At 37.8% G+C, this 20,013-nt stretch overlaps 1 protein-coding gene across 2 annotated transcripts in view; it reads right to left on the bottom strand.

Moving 5' to 3' along the window:
• The window catches only part of ENOX2 (ecto-NOX disulfide-thiol exchanger 2), a 300,984-nt gene that overhangs the window by 32,959 nt on the left and 248,012 nt on the right, over positions 1–20,013 (bottom strand). For both annotated transcript variants that reach the window (XM_012764733.3, XM_012764732.3), the window contains 4 exons: positions 13,046–13,279; positions 10,463–10,675; positions 8,517–8,623; positions 1,008–1,122 (listed from right to left, as the gene is read on the bottom strand). In XM_012764733.3, coding sequence (XP_012620187.1) covers positions 1,008–1,122; positions 8,517–8,623; positions 10,463–10,675; positions 13,046–13,279 — 669 coding nt within the window. The remainder of the gene's footprint in view (positions 1–1,007; positions 1,123–8,516; positions 8,624–10,462; positions 10,676–13,045; positions 13,280–20,013) is intronic.

Here is a 20,013-nt window from a genome sequence, read left to right on the forward strand (position 1 = left end):
GTGTTTCAACTTTAGATCCAGTGCTTTTTCTAGTACACCTTCCTACAATCTAACTCTTATGATTGTCTGGAATGGTTTGCCTGAACGGGCTAGTCTTCTGGCTGATATTTTATTCTTCCCCATGGTAATCTCCCATCCAAGATAGTTTATTATGAAATTGTAGGGTAGGGTGTTGTCCTATTGTTCAAAAAGTTTGCTCTATGGGTCCCACTGGGGACCTATATCATACCCTCTGTCTCATAGTGCGGTCCAGACTATACTAGAGCAAAAAGAGTAAAAGTCTTTACATAGACAACTGTTTGTGGACTCCTGTTTGATTCCTAGTATGTGCCCAAGTAACCACAATGGAAGGCAGAAGATAGATAGACTGTTATATGTTGCAGATATTTCTCCTAGGTTTGTAAATTCTCTTCTAACTTTGTGACTTTTTTTTTTACAGAAATATTTAACTCTTATGTAGATGCATTTGTGAAAAATCTTTTATGAGTTCTATCTTTGGAGACCTTCACCCCAAATTATATTACCATCTTCTATATTTTCCATAATTTCTTTTGCTATATAGATTTTGTTAACATTTAAATCCACCTGTTATTAGTTTTGATGTAAGGTATAAGTGATGTAGGGGTCTATCTTTCCTGAAAGGTTGGCTAGTTGCCTATTTATGCATATGCTGTTTTATGGTTTCCACTGCAGAGCACATTATTAATAAATCCAAACCAAATAGAGAACAATGCTGCCTAAATGCTCAGCACTTCTTGGAAAAGAAAGTCCACTTTTAGTTAGGCACTTCAATGGAATATGGTGATAAATGAAGACAGAAAATCCTGTAGCCACAGGGCTGATATTCAGCCAGTGTACACTTAGATGGCCTCACCAATTATTTCTAGCTGGTGTCTAGGCTAATGGGTTGATATTCATACTTTAACGTCACTGGGTGTGAAAGGTTTGAAAGTATCATCCTTACAAACAGACATTTGTTAGATAAACCAAAATAGAATTATCTTTACCTGATTCCTCAGTTTCTTTTGTTTCTGTTGTTTCTTCTATTTCATCATCGGACATTTCCATTTCTTCTTCTCGCCTGATTCCCATCAGTTCATCATTATGAATGTTGCGAATTTCCTAAGGTTAAAAATATGCTTTTTAGGTGAGAAAGCCTTAAAAATATGCTGAGGGCATGATCAGAGGTAATGATAAGATAAAGCAGCTTTTTTTTTTTTTTAACATATTAGGGAAAAAACCTCAGAGTACTCTTAAGGCAAAGGCAGATGCATAGTGAGACTGTGATATAGTTTGGATATTTGTTCCCTTTAAATCTCATGTTGAAATTTGACCTCCAATGTTGGAGGTGGAGCCTAGTGGGAGGTGTTTGGGTCATGAGGGTCAATCCCTACGAATGGCTTGGTGCTGTCTACCTGGTAATGAGTGAGTTCTCACTTAGTTCCTGTGAGAACTGCTTGTTGAAAAGAGCCTGGTACCTCCTCTCTCTCTTGCTTCCTTCCTCTCACCATGTGATGCCAGCTCCCCTTTGCCATCTGCCATAAGTAGAGGCTTCCTGAGGCCCTCACCAGGAGCAGACGCTGGCATCATGCTTCTTGTACAGCTTGCAGAACGTTGAGCCAAATAAACCTCTTTTCTTTATAAATTACCCAGTCTCAGGTATAGCAACACAAATGGACTGAGACAGACTGTTTCTATCTCATAAGACAAAACAGACTTGGTTAAACTATGTCTTGCTTTCTTTCCAGACCCAGAGCTCTAGCAGTCTATGATTCTTATATCCTTCTCATATTAGAAAGCACTTTGGGCTATGAAAAACCCTTTACTTCTTACTCATGTGGATTTCTGGACTGTCCCTTAAGGGTTCTGCCATTTTTACCTTCCCATGTTGGACCCTTTAATTTTGCCACTTGCCATCCTATTCCCTTTCCTCTTATAGTTTTACTCAACAGAACTCTTTATTGAATTTTCACAGTTTTAGAAGTTATAGCAAAAATGGGCTGTCCAGAGTAAACTCCTACTAGGGTAACCCTCCCATGGATAATAACTATAGTCTTTGGACAACACAAAACAAAACTCATAACTACATGATGGCACTGGTGAGTGAAGAAAATCAGGCATGTTATGAAAAGGAGCTGACACTTGGCAGAAGGGCCTTTTAATCTTAGGGCAGATCAGAGTTGGGACATCACAGGGAGGCTAAATTTCTAACAGAAGACCCATAGTCTTTATGGATGAAAGAACTTGAGGAGAGAATTCAGGGCAACTACAACTACTGGAAAGTGAGGAGGGGATCCCAGAAAGGAGACAAACAGAGAGATAGAGAGACACGAGAGCAAGAGAGACCACTTCAAATTTTGTATATAAGAACTGTTCAAATTTCCACATGACCTCTGACCCACGAAAACACAAGAAAGAATCCAAATAGTACAGCTAAGGCTAAAAGAACTGAACTTTGAGATGCCATTCAAGAGACAAAATTTCCAGCTTGCATCCAATCAAGTAAATTGACCATTAAAATAAACCAAAGTCAACATTCTTTGGAGGAACAAAACAGAATCCAGAATCTTCACAACATAATATCCATAATATCCTGGATGAAGTCCAAAATTATTTCACATATAAAGAATTAGGATGAGAGGGCCTATTTCTAAGAGAAAGGACAATCAACAGAGTCTGACCTCAAAATGGCATAGATGTGGTTATTTATTTATTTACTTTTTAGAGACAGGGTCTTGCTTTGTTGTCCAGGCTGGAATGAAATGGCATGATGATAGCTTACTGTAACCTGCAACTCCTGGGCTCAAGCAATCCTCCTGACCCAGCCTCCTGAGTAGCGATGACTACAGGCACATGCCACAATGGCTGGCTAATTTTTATATTTTTTTTTTTGTAGAGTTGGAGGTCTTGTTATGTTGCCCAAGCTAGACTCGAACTCTTGGAATCAAGTGATCCTCCCACCTCAACCTCTCAAAGTGCTGGGATTACAGGCATGAGGCACCACACCTGACTGAGATGTGGTAATTTAGCAGACAAGGAATTAATGCATCTATTATAACTATACTCATGACTTAAAGAAAATATGCTCATAATAATGAAAAGATAGGAAATCTCAGCAGAGGAATAGAAACTTTAAACATAAGCCAAGAGTTCTTTTGTTTGAAAATAAAAAGAACCAATGATTATTTTCTTTAGACATTAAAAAAAAAAAAAACAAACCAACAAGGATTCTTTTGTCTGGAAATGAAAAGAACCAATTTTTTTTTAAGTTTCTATTCCTCTGCTGAGATTTCCTATCTTTTCATTCATTATGAGCATATTTCTTTTACATAATTGAGCATGGTTATAGTAGCTACTTTAACTCCTTGTCTGATAATTACCATATCTGGGTAATTCTAAAACTGAAAAAATACAACATCTGGAAAAGAAACCCAGATGAGCCTAAAAGTATTAATATAAGTGATAAAGAACTTAAAGGAGAACAATATAAATGTATCTAATTTTAAGGAGAGAGATATATATTTTTAAAAACCAGAGCCTCAAGGACTCCTGGGATTGCATCCAAAAGTGTGACATACATGTAAACAGAATCCCAGAAAAGGAGGAGACAAAAAGATTTAAAAATATTTGAAGAAATAATGGTCGATGATTTTTCAGATTTGATGAAATATATTAATCTACATATTCAAAGAGCTCAGTGAACCCCAAGCAGGATATGTGTGAAAAACTATATCTAGGAATATCATAGTTAAACTGCAGAAAACTAGAAATAAAGATAAACTCTTGAAAGCAGCCAGGAAAAACAATATAAGGGGGAAAACCAATTTGAACACTTTGATTTCTTTCAGAAATAATAAAGACCAGAAGTCAGTGGAATAATATTTTTAAAGTTAAAGAAGAAATAAAAATATCTGTTTATCCAGAATTCTATATTCAGGAAAAAATGCTTTCAATAATAAAGATGAGATAAATATATTTTCAGACAAATGTAAATGTAAGACTTTATCACCAACAGACTTGCACTATAAGAAATGCTGAAGAAAGTTATTCAGGCCGAAGGGAACTGCTACCAGCTGTAAACACAGATCTTCAGGAAGGCAGGGAGAATACTGGAAATGATCAAGATCACGCTGGAAACGTCCCTTTGAAAAAGCAAGCAAAAGAACTGTGGATTTTGGAGCAGCTTGCAATTATTTAGAGGCCAATGTGATGCCTGTCAGAGGGTCCTCAGCACTGAACTGAGAATTCCTTGCCTAGGTTAGCCCCTGCTGAGCTGTATACAGGAAACATCCAAAGCTATCTGGTGAAAATTGCCTCCATTTATGGGGGTATAAGTATTTCAAATATATTTCTTAATAATTAATGGTGCAGTGGGTCATTATCCCAACTAATATCCTCCTTTGTATTCTTTTTATCAAGAAAAATAATAATTTCTATCTCAAGTTTTCACTAAAAATAAAGATCCTTTTTTAAAAAGTGAGCTATTCAAGATTATCACTGATAGTTAAGAAGTAGTAGAAAAATGAAATGCTAACATAATGTCTCCCATGTCCTGCAGGGGCATTACTTAAAATAGAAGAAAATAATGACTTGCTTGAGAAAAAATGAAATTTAGAGGACTGGGTCAAGAGAGATTTTCTATGTCTTATTCAAACTCATTGCACAGAGAACAATAAAGAAATTTCTCATTTCTGAGAATTCATTCTATCTCAGGAGTCTAGATTTCAGTTATCATCAAAGGTCTGTTACCACAAAGGTGATTATAACAAGGTTTGACATTGGCAAATTTCCATATTGTACAACTTACTGCATCAAGAAAAGTCATGGCTTTTTAGTTGCCTAATAAAAATGTAGACTGTCACGGAGTATAAGCAGAGACCAATTCTCAATTCAAAATTATGTCACCTAACCCTGGGAAAATTATTGTGTTTCTCAGAAGAGTAAATTGTGTTCCTTCTAGGTAAATGTCCCATGGAAGGAAGATCTGAGGGCTAAGACATGTCTTGCAGCTTCTCAGCATCCACAAAGCATCTTTCTGTTTCCAGCTGGACAAGAAAGCATAATCTCTTCTTAGAAACATAAAAAGTCCAATTAACTATGTGATATGGCTTATCTAGTAGTCTTTCACATCTTCAAAAATCCCTAGAAATACAACAGACCTATGGACAAATTTTACCTAACTGCCTTAAAATACTACAGGAACAAGAATTACAAATTGATTTGGCTGATAATGAAATGAGGGTAAGAAAAACTAAGGAGATGTTTTCCTTAAGTTGCTCAGTTAGTCAGGCAAACTCAGAGCCCTCCACCCACTAGACAATCCTCCTTAATTACAAAGAAACTCAGGCTCTTATCATTAGTCTTCTATAAATACCCAATACTGTATCACATGAATGGAATAACTGGCAAAAAGAACATCAGAGGTTATGGGGGTACCATACTAATATAAACTTGTGGGGGGGCATTTAGTAAATGACAGTATTCCTCCAAAAAGAGAAAGAGATTTTAATACCTTGAAAACTTTATCATTAAAGCACTTGATATTAGAGATACCTATAGTCTGCATTCTCTGGTTGGATCAGAAAAGCTCTACTTTGGGAAGCAAACCCTAACAAATACCTTCAGAGTGAAGGGCTACAAGGTGGCATGTAACTGAGGAAAGCATTCTACCTAGTTTGGACATAGGTGCAAGCAGGGGAGGACTCTGAGCCACCAAAGTGCAGAGAGAAAAGGAAATAGCTGCCTGCCAGATTTGCCCATTTCCCATCCTGACATTTGGATCCAGTGCTGAAACCAAAGAGTAGAAATGGCATGCAGAAACATTTTCCAGCAACTTGCATCTGTAAATCTCTACCTGAAATTGACTGGGTCACATCACTGATAGACTACATCAAAAAAGGTAAGATAGCCCTTCTAAAGTTTTTCTACCACTCTCCTGCCCACAGTAGATCTGTGATATTTTTTGTTTAAAGAGTGAACTGTTAAGTGATTTCTGAACACTCATTATAATGAATTTTTGTTTGTTCTAAAAGTAACTGTTCCCGAAGTTTAGCAATTCACACACTGCTCTACAATGGAGGACAGAGCAGCGAAACAGTCCGAGATAGAGGAAAATTCATGAAAAGAACCACTTTTGTACCAGCTGATATTTCTGATTTATCACAAAGTAAGTAAATTATGTCATTACAGATTAATTATCTATAGTTTGACAAAAGTTTATGTGGACTTAAATTCATATTACTCATGTTTTATGGCAGGAACACGATTATCAAAAAATCAAAGTTCCTTATTAAATGTGTAACAAAATTCTACTTACCTGGACTTTCAACATTAACAGGAAACTTGGTGGGGAATGGGTCAGATGAGAGAATGGAAGGGAGCAGGGGATAGTGAGATAGCTTCTACACTTATGTAGAAATTTGATTCTGAGATATCATTTAATACAATGAAGCAAAGCACAAACTCAGTTTGTTAATTAAGGGCTATTGTATGATACATAATGGAAATACAAATTATGTTGATCCAAATTGTGTTAGTATGTTTTTTTGATGGCTGAAGGCCAACAGCTAGTGTTAGTACCGATGGATCCTAAAACAAGGATATGTGGATGACTTGGAATATCTATCTGCAAACAGTTCTTCAGAGTTTGGAATGGTAGGCCTGTAAATCTAGAGAGAAAGTTATTTTAGCAATCACAGTATTTCATTTTACAAGAATACTAGCAATCATCAAGTCCCCTTTCCTCTGGCCCAGTGGTGTAAAACCTCATCTTAGGGAGGATGAAAGGGGGTATCTCCTAGTGTTTGTTGCTATGGCTATAGCTTTTATTCATCATACAAGGTTTAGCTTCTAATCTAGGCTAGCTTGAGAGAAACACGCAGATTTTAAATGATTCTGTAGAGAAAGAGTTCCCACAACATACCGAACTGCCACTAAAGTCACTGTAGACACTAACTTTTAATAAGCGGAGGGAATCTAGCCTTCTCTTACTACCCTTGTCAATTGTATCAGCAGGAGACTCACACACACATAAATCAGGGAAGGTAAGCAATGAAAAACACGCATTAGCAAACTAATCTGTCTGACATATGCTACCAAAGTTAGTGCCTAAGCTCCCTGAATGTCAGGACTTTTTCTTCTTATTCCATACCCTCTCTCTCAGCAGAGTAAGACAGTGTTGGCTGCTCATAGAAGGATGACAATGAGACAAGAAACAGGTACTTTGTGACATGAGGAGGTCACTGGCTGACTTGTTCCCAGAGGCAACTGGTAAGAAGGTTAAATGTTAGAGACTTCCACCTTGATGAAACACTTGACTTATAAGTCATAGCTTTGATGCCTAGGTCAAGAAAGAGCCAGTCTAGTTGATTAAGTTTTTGAGATACTCTGATTTTTAGAGTGATGCTAAGAGGTAGCCACAATTTAAGAGGACAATTTCTTCACTTCCCACAGGATACTGCCTTTCATTGGTCAGAGTTGTCTGCTATTAAGTGACAGTTTGCAGAGGTAAAAAAAAAAAAAACAGGAATGAAAATAAAAACAAAAACAAACAAAGCATGACTTAGAGAGACACCAATATAAGGTGGAAGAGTTCTTTTAGGTTTAGGGAATGCAATGCCAGAGGAAAGTCATGAGCTATGTCCAACTCTCAGTTGAAAGTACTTTATAAATGTAAATGTCTTATAAATGCTATTTAAAAGTTGTGGAATATGACAACTTGCATTGATAGATATAATGGAAGTACTACTAGACTGGCAAAGAGGACTCAGAAATGTAGTTGAAAAAGTTGCTACATATATAGATTGAAAATATCAGAGCTGGATAAGGAAGCTGCCCATAGGAACAGAAGAACTTGAGGCATATGTATTAACACCATTTCCAGTGGCAGATCAGTGAAACCTCCCATTTTGGTCCGTAATCTCTGATTCAAAATAGCAACCCAATAACATCACATATATACCAGTGTTAGGCTAAAAATGTCACTTGAGTACAAGCAGAGAGGTGTGTCAATCTTAACCTGAAATCAGAGTCCTCTGTTACCTTTAAAGCTGCCTTTTATAAAGATGACTAAATGGGTTTGATAAAGAAGCTCAGAAATTTCAAAGCTCCAATGTAACACCAGGCAGCTTCTAGCCTCAACTGTCAAGACACTCTAATAAATGTAAGACAGCCCTAATATTACTAACACTAGAAGCACAGGTCAGTAATTATTGTTGTACCCAAGACTAGCTAGCTTAGAGAAGTAAACTTGTCATTATCTCAGCTATGTTTCCACTACTAAGGTTTCCATCCAGCAGAATGCATTCAAGACTCTACACATGCACATTTTTTTACTCGTTTGACAGCAGGTGGTCTGGACACAGTGACAGGCTATAGAACACATCTTAGTGTTTCATTAGGGCCTTCTTGTGACCATGGGAGCTTGGTGCTATTTAATTCTGGCTAAACTCCAAATCAATAACCTGTTAAAGAAAAAGTGTCCCCTTGAGGAGCTACCAGAGTAAAAAGTTACCAACCTCAGCTTGTTTGCACCAAACGCTGATGTTTTTACGCTGGGCTTTTGTGAAGTGGTCCCATGCCTTCTGTTTGGAGGCAGAATGGTACACAGCCACTATCTGCTCAACTGCAGCATTGAATCAGCAGGTGGATTGGGCCAGGGTATCATCCAGGGATGGCAAAAGAGAGGAGAAAAGAAATAAAATAAAAGAGATCCATCAGGCTTGTTGTATCTCCTTGTTATGACACTATACTAGGCTGTGGTTGTACTTAGCAAAAGCTACATGTGTGGGGGGTACTGCGATTTTATTGGGGACTCAAAGAGATGTCAGTATATAGAAAGAAAAAGGGAACTCCAGAAGGTTTGGAGTAAAATGATGACTAAAGTTTGAATGCAGGCAGTGTGTATTCATGCAGTCAGGAGATGCAAGAGTTGTAGTAAATGTATAAATTTTTAGTAGTAAATTTTATTTTAGTACTTGTGTTTAGTTTAGTACTACTGACCCCACAGAGCATGGAATCAAATGGCAAACTATACCAACAACTTTCTACCACTGGCTTCCTTCATAAACAAGCCTTATGAAATAAAGCTGGATATTTAATTTCAACAGAATTCATCCTTTTACTATTCTGAGGTATGTTTAACCAGAAGCATCTATCAAAATCTAAGATGGATTGAATCTCTTCTAAGTCTACCTAGGTATGCTTGTTGACTGGAGAAATATATGTTTTATGGAAGAATATGGTGTAAGTATAGTACTAAAGAGTATTTTCCAGAGTCACTTAAAATGTCAAATGGGGAAATGTGTAAAAATATTCTGGGGCATTATCCTAATCAGTTCAAGAGAGGGGAAGCTTAGACATGACTCTTTTAAGAAAGAAAAGCCTTTCCTAAAAGGAAAAGGACAAGAGCCTCTGCCTGGTGGGGTGTTCATGGTAAGAAAATCCAGAGGTGTTATTTTTCTCTTTACAGCCCTGTTTGTACCCTGTCCTCTAGTGATTTGAGGATTTATATTCCCATGATGCTTGCTGGTCTCTTTTTCTACTTATTCCGAAATCCTGAAGACATTTGATTTCGCCTCCTGGATTTTATGCCCATGTATGCCTTCAAAATACAAATGGCAAATGGAACAACTCCTCCTTAATACCAATTATGTCTGAGTCAAATATGAGAAGTCAAGTATGGCAAGAGTAGACCATAATTGTTTAAAAGCAAAATCATAAAATTGTACCCTTATTCTTACGGTAAATACAGTTACTTACTGAGAAGACATGAGTGGATAATTTTATAATATGGTGAACAAAAAACATTACTTGGGACTTTATTTGACCTATCTCACTGAAGAGACTTGGATAGATTTGGAGTGGTACTTTCTTTTGAAAATGGCTATTTTGGTGGCTTCTTACCCCATCAAAGTATCTATGACCTTCCAGCAAAAGTAGTGGAAGAAAGAAAACTAAGTACAAAATATGGAAGTAGCAAATTTGTTTTTTATTCAATCACCTTGGGAAATAAAATTACATATTTATTACTAAAATAGATTTTATAGAAAACATATTGCATGATGATAATAAAACAAAACTGAAGAAAAGCAGCCTTGTATTGCTAATGCTACATCCTAACTTCAGGAATAAAATACCCAACCCTCTACGGATGCCTGGGGCTGTAAAATTCCAGGATGTGGCCTAAGTATAATATCTTTGTTTCTAAGGAGCTGAAGTAGATATACCAGAACAAATGAAAATAGGAGGTTCCCACATGTTTCCTGTGATTCCCACATGTTTCCTGTGAAACTAGGGCTTGCCTGGGCATTTGGCAATGTAAGTAGAGCAGAAGGTAGTGAAGAAGGGAGCCTTGGCCCTTGACACAGGATGGCTTTGTAGTTCTGGGCTCCTGTGTAGAGCAAGTGGTGACTTAAGTGAAATGTCCTCTCACACTTCCAGCAGAACTCTAAATTCCACTCACATTGAATGAGAATTCCAGAAAGGGCCTGCTTGAACTTCTCCTTTGCTTCTTCCATGTCTTTCTCATGGGCCGCTTTCTCATTTACCAGGCGGCGGACATGGCTGTTGGCCGACTGGATCATGGAATAGAAGTTATTGGCACTGCGACGGTTTACCTCTCCTCGCTCTATCCAAGTGAGCAAAGTCTGCACAGCTTCTGAGAATTTGGAATCATCTGAAAAAAAGAGCGAATCATCAAAGGTAACCAAAATCTATTTTCCCAACATGCTGGCAAGGAGGACACCATGGCTTTTTGGCAATAGTGGTAAATGAATTGCTGAGGATAAGGAGCTGTACATACACATATGTGCACACACATGTAGCAGGCGGGCAGACAGACAGGAAGAATGAAAGGCTCAAAAGTAGTCGAATTGTTTGTGGTCTACGAAGAGTTTTGAAAAATAAATGTTTCTTCTTTCCTTAAAAAAGGAAAGAAGTATCAGTATCTTTACTGATACTATAGTTTTTACATATCACCAATTTCTTAACCTCTGAGTGTGTGTGTGTGTGTGTGTGTGTGTGTGTGTGTGTGAGAGAGAGAGAGAGAGAGAGAAAAGAAGAAGAAGAAGAAGAAGAAGAAGAAGAAGAAGAAGAAGAAGAAGAAGAAGAAGAAGAAGAAGAAGAAAAGAAAAGAGAAGAGAGAGGAGAGAGGAGAGGGAGAGAGAGAGAGAGAGAGAGAAAAGAGAGAGGAGAGAGATATGAATTAGCGAGGGAACTTTATAATCCTACAGTCCTGTGTTTTAATGTGGAAAAGCAACCTTGAGTCCTTAGTTTAACTTGAATTTGACAGTAAATTTACCCTGAACCCATGGAATTAGAGTGTTGGAAGGAGCCTTAGGAAAGAGTTAAGTGGATAATCCTTTAGCTATAAACAATTACATCTCTGACCTTCCACAGTATCAGTCCTGTATCTAATCCACAGCCCCAGGATTTCCACTCAGTCCCAGTCATAATCTATTTTGATGCAATTCATTTTATTTCTATATTTCTCCACGTCCTTTTTCTCTTGCCTGAGGAATCACCCACCAAATAGATTTCTGCAGCTACTTAGGAGTTATTCTCTGATTACTTAAGATAGTAGCACAGCTTTTCCAAAGCTGCTGGTCCAGCTCTCCAAGATAGACAATTATTCTGCTGTTAAAGACTCCTGAGAGGGACAGTCCATTAGCATCCCACTGAAGCCCCATTCTAGGGGTACCCCTCTCTGGCCAGAAACCCTTATGTCAAGTGGAAATTTCTCTCACAACAATTTGAACTTCTTGCCTCTTGTCCTTTTTTTTTGTGCAGACATATAACAAGAGGTCAGCCTGCCCTTTAGAGCAGTTTTTCATTTCATTACTTAGATACTTATGTTCATGCGCAGTTTTTGCTTCTCTTGAGGGACATATACTACAGCCAGCAAGATCATTTTTTTGTTGTTTTTTATTTTTGTTTTTAACTTAAACTGATTTGTTTGGTGTTGTGTGAATAGGCAAGTTTTGGACCTGGCATTTTACCAATGCTTTCAGCCTTTTGAGTTTTTCAAAATGTACCATTATTTCTGTCTTTATTCTGGACTCTATGTTTATCGCTTTTCCCCTGCAGGAAGTCAAAATCGATCAGAAGAGATTTCTTAACATTTCTTAAACATGTGAATCCCTTAGGCTATGTGGTGTAAACAAGTCTGGTGAATGAGACCTATTTGGAAAGTAGAATTAGCAGTATCTTGCTGATCTGAGAGCTCAAGAAACAGGGAAAATTCATACCATTACAGCGAGGTTGGTATCATCAATAAGATCAATGGGACACCAGTACTCATTCAATAAAATCAACCACACTCAGAAAATGAAAAAGACTAGATTTGAGCTACTAAGATAGGCGATCAGGCAGGGTAATTAATGTTAAATTAGCAAAATGGCTCTGGGAGTCAAACAAGGGGAACAGGAATCAAAACAGATGGGAAAGCAGTCTGATTTAGCCATGTCTAAAAGTTTCCATAGTCGCTATTAGAAATAATTTGGCCTTTTTAAGTGATGAAAAAGTCTTTTTTTAAGTTGGTGGTAGCTAAGTCATTGAGTAATTTATGACAAATGTATACTATGAGTGCTTTCTGGACCTTCACTTTCTCATGATAGGGATTTTACCAGAGTTTTCCAGAGTCACATCAAGTTCTATCATCCTGATTCACTCATTTGATTTAGAATTCAAAACTAACTTGCATCCACTATGAAAGGGGATGATTACAGGTACCAAGTCATAGATCACACCTAAAATTCTCTGATGTGGAAAAGTGGGAAAAACCTATTTTTTCTTAGTCACCTGATGTATGGAGAGAAAAAAATACTATCCATTGAGACAATGAAGGAACAGAGACACAGGTGGCAAGAACAAATTTCCTGGTTCTTTAGTTACTAGGTATACCTCTCTATCTGGAAGGCTCCAAGACAAGAAATCCTTAGAATCCATTAGTGGAAAATTCAAAGGGTAACTGCCAACAACACAATTGTATTTATTAAAGTCCCCTACAGACAACCATTCTTTTAATCATGAAGCTTGCCTTCCACACCTTTTAGTTTTTCAGCAACAATGCTGCATTCGTGATCTGAATAGTGGACCACTGGGGGTGGGGATGGTGGACGCAATCTTTCTTCTTCCATCCTTCTACGGTGGCGCTCCTCTCTGGCTAGCATACGCTGTTTACACTCCCACTCATACAGGTCATCTCGAGCCTGTGCAAAATCAACGTGGAGCCGGCCTGTGTCCTTCTTGTCAGTACTAGAGCCCAGGCGAATGCGGTAACCTAAGTTCACAAGAGGAAGAGAGAGGAGTGAGTGGACAACTGTAAATACCTTTCCAAGTTCAGTATTTCAGATGCAACTGCAACAGTTCCAAGTGACCACATAACCCCCAAATCTCTCCCCATGCCTAGCAAGGTGAATCATCAAAAGACTTGGAGTACAGTCTCATCCCTTATAATAGTTTACTATTCCATAGGTTGGGTCAGTCTTGTTCTTAAGAGTTTCATTCCTCCATCTACCACCTTACCTCTGTCTAAGGGTGGCTCTGTGGGTAACGGTATCAAGAATGAGTCTCATATGGCACCAAGGGCTGGCAGGAATGGAAAAGGTAGCCCGAAACTATGGGGTCTTTAAAGAACTTCAAGAGTGTCAATCATATCATCACACAGATTTTGGTAAAACTTAAATACATTAACTTGGTATTTCAATCCCTAAAATTGCTTCCTAGAAACATCTGGCAACTCCAAACCTTACTTTCTGGAAAAAAATTAAATATGATGGGCAGTGGTGTGTGACTCAAATTACAAATTACATGTAATTTGGGATCTTTAACAACAAAAAAGAGGTGGTGTGATTGGACTAGGATTCAGAAAATTAGGGTTCAGCTCCCTACCTCCACTTTTTTATGTTGGCTAACTGTCCAAGTCATGTCTCTTAACAACAACAACAACAAAAATGGAAAGAAATTTAAGTACTTTTTAAATTTCAGGAGTTGAGTTAGACATTTCCACATGCATTTATATCATTTCATTCTCAGCACAAGCTTGCAGGGTAAACATTTTACCAAAGAGAAAACAGAACATCAAAGATGTTAGGGAGGTTAAGTGGCTTGCCCTGGGTCAAACAACTAGCAAATAGTGGAGCTGGAACTTGAATCTAGGTTGTTAGACTCCAAATTCTTTGTGCTTTCCACTATTCCAACTTGTCTCTCAAGAATAATACTCACTGTAGACTTCTGCTTCTGGCTAAGATAGAGTAACAGGGGTTAGATTTAACCTTCTTCCATAAACAACTAAAAATATAGACAAAATATATGAAATAATGGTTTTTAAGACACTGGACATTAGACAATGGAGATAGTGATCATTGATAGACAAAACCAAATGAAGTGATCCTTATAATTGCCCCAGCATATTGCCTGGAGAGAGTTTCCAGGCTTTAGTACAGGAAGGAGAAGTCAGGCAAAGCATGGTGGTCTCCCTACATTGAGGAGATTGGACTGGGAGTTAAGGGAGACTATGGCAAATTGAGTTCATAAGGCAAAATATCAGAAAGAACAAAGCTGCACAGAGAAAGAACTTCAGAGATATGCAGAGGGTCCTCCAGTCTTATTTAGCTGAGTATTAATGTCTACATATATGTGGAAACTACCTGGACATTAGAGGTAACAAACCCTGGGGTTCCTGTAGGGGTGGGAATAGTTCCTTTCCCCATCAGCCGGAGTAGAAAAACTCATACTTCATAGGGTATTGGCTAATCAGGAGGGTTTTGCCTTAATAGTCGAGAAAAATTAACCCTAGACTAAACAGCTATGATGCTGCAGAACAAAGATTAAGAAAGACCAAAACTTTCCCAAGTTATATAACTGGATTCCAAAATAAATCTCAAGAATATTTATAGAAATAAAAATATCTTTTACCACATAAGGTAAAATTTATAATGTCTGGTATCCAATAAAAAATTACCTGATATGCAAAGGAACAGGAAAATATGACTCATAATAAAGATTAAAAATTAGTCAATCCAAACAGACTCAGAATATAGATAATATAATTAATAGGCAAGGACATAAAAACAGCTATTAAAATTGAATTTCATATGCTCAAGCTAGAGAAAAGATTGAACATATTAAGTAGAAACACAAAAGATATAAAAAGAGTTGAAATCAAACTTCTAGAGATTTAAACTACAATATTTAAGTTGAAAAAAATCACTGGATAGAATTGATGGCAAATTAGACATTGCATAAGAAATATTAATGAACTTGAAGACATAGCAATAGAAATTATCCATAATGAAATACAGGAATAAAAAGACTGAAAAAAAAATGAACAGAGTATCAGTGAGCTGTGAGACAACTTCAAGGGGCCTAATATATGCCTAATTGGAGCCATGAAAGAGAGGGGAGAGGGGAGTGAACAAAATATATTTGAAGAAATAAGGGGAGAAAATTTTCCAAATTTGATGAATACTCATAGATCCAAGAAGTTCAATGAACCCCAAGCATGAGAAACATGAAGGAAATTACACCAAGACACATCATAATCTAATTGTTTAATAGTAGCAATAAAGCAAATATCTTAAAAGCATTCTTAGACAAAAGACACATTATGTACAGAGAAACAAGGATAGCATCATATTTCTTATTGGATACAATGTAAGCAAGAAGGTATTGGAAAAACATCTGAGTGGGTAGGGGAAACAACTATCAGCCTAGAATTCTATACCCAGAAAATTATCTTTAAAAAATAAAGGTGAAATAAATTATTTTTCAAACATGTTAAGTGCTGAAAGAATTCATCAGGAGCTGATCTGTGCTACAAAAATGTTAAAGGAAATTCAAGCATAGGGAAAATGATACCAAATGGAAATCTGGATCTATACAAAAGAAGGAAGAGCATACATAATGTATGACTATATTTATATAAAGTTCTAGAAAATGCACACTAATCTGACAGAACAGATAAATGACTGCCTGAGGAGGCAGTGGGGAAGGGTAGGAAGACAGGATTTCAAAAGGATGTGAAGGAAGCTTTTGGGGGTGGTGGATATATTCATATTTTGATTGTTACTGATGGTTACATGGCTGTATATGTATATATAAAATGTTAAATAATTTTATTTTTGAAATATGTAAAGATCATTGTATGTCAATTATTATACCTCAATAAAGCTGTTATTAAAAAAATAATACCTAGTAACACTAAAACTTCCACACATTCTTTTTAGGAAGAAGAAACATAAATATGTTTCATAAGTCAACTTTTCTAGGGCCCTTTACAGTTTACAATGTACTGGCACATTAATTCATCTTATTTGATCATATGAGCCATCAGAAAAATGGGGCTACTAATGATTATCTTGCCTATTTTCCCAAAATTGTAGAGAAGATCAAAGGAGGACAATATGAAAGCTCTAAATAAACCCCACTAATCATGTCATGATGCTATGGAGTGGGTATGCTTTGCACCCTGCCAGCTCCCAAAGGTGCTCCAACTCCCACAGGGGAAAAAAAAAATGATCTCCACATTTTCTAACCCTCTTTGTAAGGGATTTTTGTTTGTTTTAACTGATTTCTTTTACAATGTGAGATAATAGCCACCTCACTGAGGAAATTTCTAGCACTTGTGAATTTTCAGGGAGCAGGTTCAAATTTAAAGAGCAAAATTTAGTTGTTTTCACATCACTGGTCGAGATATCCCCTTTCCTTTGGCAGCCATAAGAATGTTTCTAGGAGGTGACTATTAACAGAGAGCTGATTTTAATGATGTTTAGATGGATGCTTCCTGAGCAGTATGCCTTCTTTTATGTATAAGTATGCAGAGCTTTTTGAGACCTTTATGTTCTTATTAAAATAGACTATTGTGGAATGCTCTATTATTGTCACTAAGTGCTGTCAAATCTTTGGTAGTTAGAATCTACAGCACTTAGCAACTGTAATAAGAGTATTCTACATCTACCTCCTCCTTTCCTTGCCCATGTTACTAATCTACTTTTTCAAACCCTCCTTACCTTTTCCCTGGGCTATTGCAACAGGCTTCTAACTTACCTCCTCTCCTCTCTCTTTTTTCCTTTAATGCAGTTTTACACAGAGCTGTCAAATTAATCTTTCAGAAACAATTATTTTCCTTGTTCAAAATTTTCTTCAACAATTCCCTATTACCTAAGGAATAAAGACCCAACTGTTAAGCCTTTCACAGTGTGCTAATAACTGATGTTTTTCCTCCTCCTCTCATGTCTACTTAGTACACAAACTACTGCTCACTGTTATATGAATGTTTGCCAAAGCTTACCACCTTTGTACCTTTGCTCATGCTGTTTCTATACCCCATTGTCCACAAGCAAACATTTTTTCTTAGTCAAAGACTTTGTCCAAATACTACCTTTTTTGCTACCCCAGTTAGGAGTCAGAAATATTCTCATTCTCCCACCTTTCCCCCTGCCGCCACTTCTATGGCACTTACAGCTTTCAAACTCTGTATCAGTGTCTTGAACATGGGTCCTCAAACTTTTTAAACAAAAAAGGGGCCAGTTCACTGTCCCTCAGACCCTTGGAGGGCCGTTGGAGAGTGCGGCACACATTCCACACATGCGCACTGTGGGCCCGGTGGCGAGTCAGGCAGGACAGGCAGCTGCGGCAAAAACACCCACTCAGTGGGTTGCATGTGGCCTGCAGGCCATAGTTTGAAGACGCCTGGTCTTGAGTAATGCCTGGCACTAAATAAATGTTTCTTTAATAAATGAATATATGACTGCGTACTAACCTTAAGTACCTTAAGGGGAAAAGCTAGGTTTTACTCATTTTCTGGTCTGCACAGTATCTAGCACAACAGTTTACACAAAGGAGTTGTCCAACAAGTGCCTATTATATGAACAAAGATGCTCCTATCATAAGACGTCTAGCACTTTGACCCAATTCTTCCAAACCATTACTCTTTTTTTATTTCACCATATTATGGGGGTACAAATGTTAAGGTTACGTATATTGTCCTTGCCCCCCCCCAGTCAGAACTTCAAGTGTGTCCATCCTCCAGATGGTGCGCATAGCACTCATTATGTATGTATATACCCATCCCCTCCTCCCCCCTCCCACCTGCAAAAGTAGTTAATTGTTCTATCTCTTTCCAATTACCCTGTCTTCGTCCTTCTGGCTTATTTGTCTACTGCTCCACAAAGAACAATATCAATTCAAACTAAGCAAAAGATTAGCCATGAAATTTTATCTGGAGACCAAGCCACAAGGCAAGAAGATGCTTAATTTTATAATAATCATCAGAAATCATTCCAATTCCAATTCCTTGCTCCAGTCACTCTGCTACAGTTTGAATATTTGTCACCTCTAAAACTTAGGTTGAAATTAATCCCCATTGTGGTAGTATTGAGAGGTGGGGCCTTTAAGAGGTGGTTGGATCATGAGGGCTGCCCTCATGAATGGATTAATCCATTCATGGATTAATGGGTTATCATGGGAGTAGGACTAGTGGCTTTGTAAGAAAAAGAAGAGAGACCTGAGCTAGCACTCTCAGCCCACTCACCATACGATGCCCTGCACCACCTGTGAACTCTGCTGAGAGTCCCCATCAGCAAGAAGGCTCTCACCAGATGCACACACTTGATGTTAGACTTCCTAGCCTCCATAACTATAAGATATAAATTCCTTCTCTTTATAAATTACCCAGTTTCAGATATTCTAAGTAACAGAAAATAGACTAAAACACATCTCAAATCTGATGGACAGGAGATTTTATCCAAAGTAGTTCCTACTATCTCTCCTCCAACCTCTGTATTATATAAGGCACCATCTTTCTGGATTAGACTAGTGTTACAGTTGGTTAATTTAGCTCCCAGTCACCACCCTTGCCTATACCCTTTTGTCCATCTTCTACTGATAAGTAACATTTCTAAAATGCAAATCAGATCTTGTCACTCTATTCCTTAAAATCCTCCAGTGGCTTCTAGAATAAAACTCACTACCAGAGTTTACAGGACCCAATATGATTTGGTATTACCTGTCTCTCAGACTTCATTTCCCTCTCTCCTGTTTACTGTGCCCCAGCCATACTAACATATCTTCCACTTTAACATGCCAAATCCACTTTTGGATTTGGCAAGCTTTTGGCTTGCTATTCCTTATTTTGGAATGCTCTTCCCTAAGATATTCACATAGCAACCTCCCTTCACATCATTCAAGTCTCAGTTCATTGTCAGAGAAGACTTCCTTTCCTAATAAGCCTGGGTACATTAGCTATTTTAATCTTCTTCAGAGCACTTATCAGTACTGATAATTAACTTCTTTATTTGTTTATATATATTATATTTTTACATCTCCAGAATGTAATATCTTTGATGTCAGGAAGTCTATCTGTCATGGTCTTTCCTATATCCCCAGCAACCTACTGTTTTGCCTAGCAGTCAATAAATATTTGGTAGCTTCCATAACTATTTTGAAGCACCTACTTTTGTGCCAAGTTATGTGCTAGGTGCTGGGGGATTCAACATTAAGTAAGATACAGTCCCTGGCCTTAAGGAGTTCACACTCTGGTGGGGGAGATGGATGTGGAAAGAAGTCCTAGCATGGTGCAATAGGTGTCATGTTGGGAGGAAGCACCAGGTGTTATGGAATGATTAAGGAAGGAGTGCCTAAAGCAGCTGGGGCAGAGTGGGCATATAAGTCAGAGAAAGCTCTCTGGCAGGGGAGTTTGCTTGAGCTGGAGCTTTAGAGTGTGAAGGATGTGAAAATGTGTGTCTGTGGTAGATAGGGGTGGACAAGGTGATTCTAATCGGAGGAAAAGGCATAAAACACCATGGTACACTATGGAATCCAAACTTCACTTATTGAGGTTGGGATATGGTGTGTGAGAGAAGGATTGAGAGGTGATGCTGAGGTAGAGCACACAATCAAGGTCTTTAGATCCCACATGTAAGGAGTTTGGTGTTATCCCATAGACAACTGGGAGCTGCTGAAGAGCTATAAAAGAAGAGGTTGGGTGGGAACATACATTTTCTATCTCTGAAG

This window comes from Microcebus murinus, chromosome X, assembly GCF_040939455.1.
Source record: "Microcebus murinus isolate Inina chromosome X, M.murinus_Inina_mat1.0, whole genome shotgun sequence".
Lineage (NCBI taxonomy): Eukaryota > Metazoa > Chordata > Mammalia > Primates > Cheirogaleidae > Microcebus > Microcebus murinus.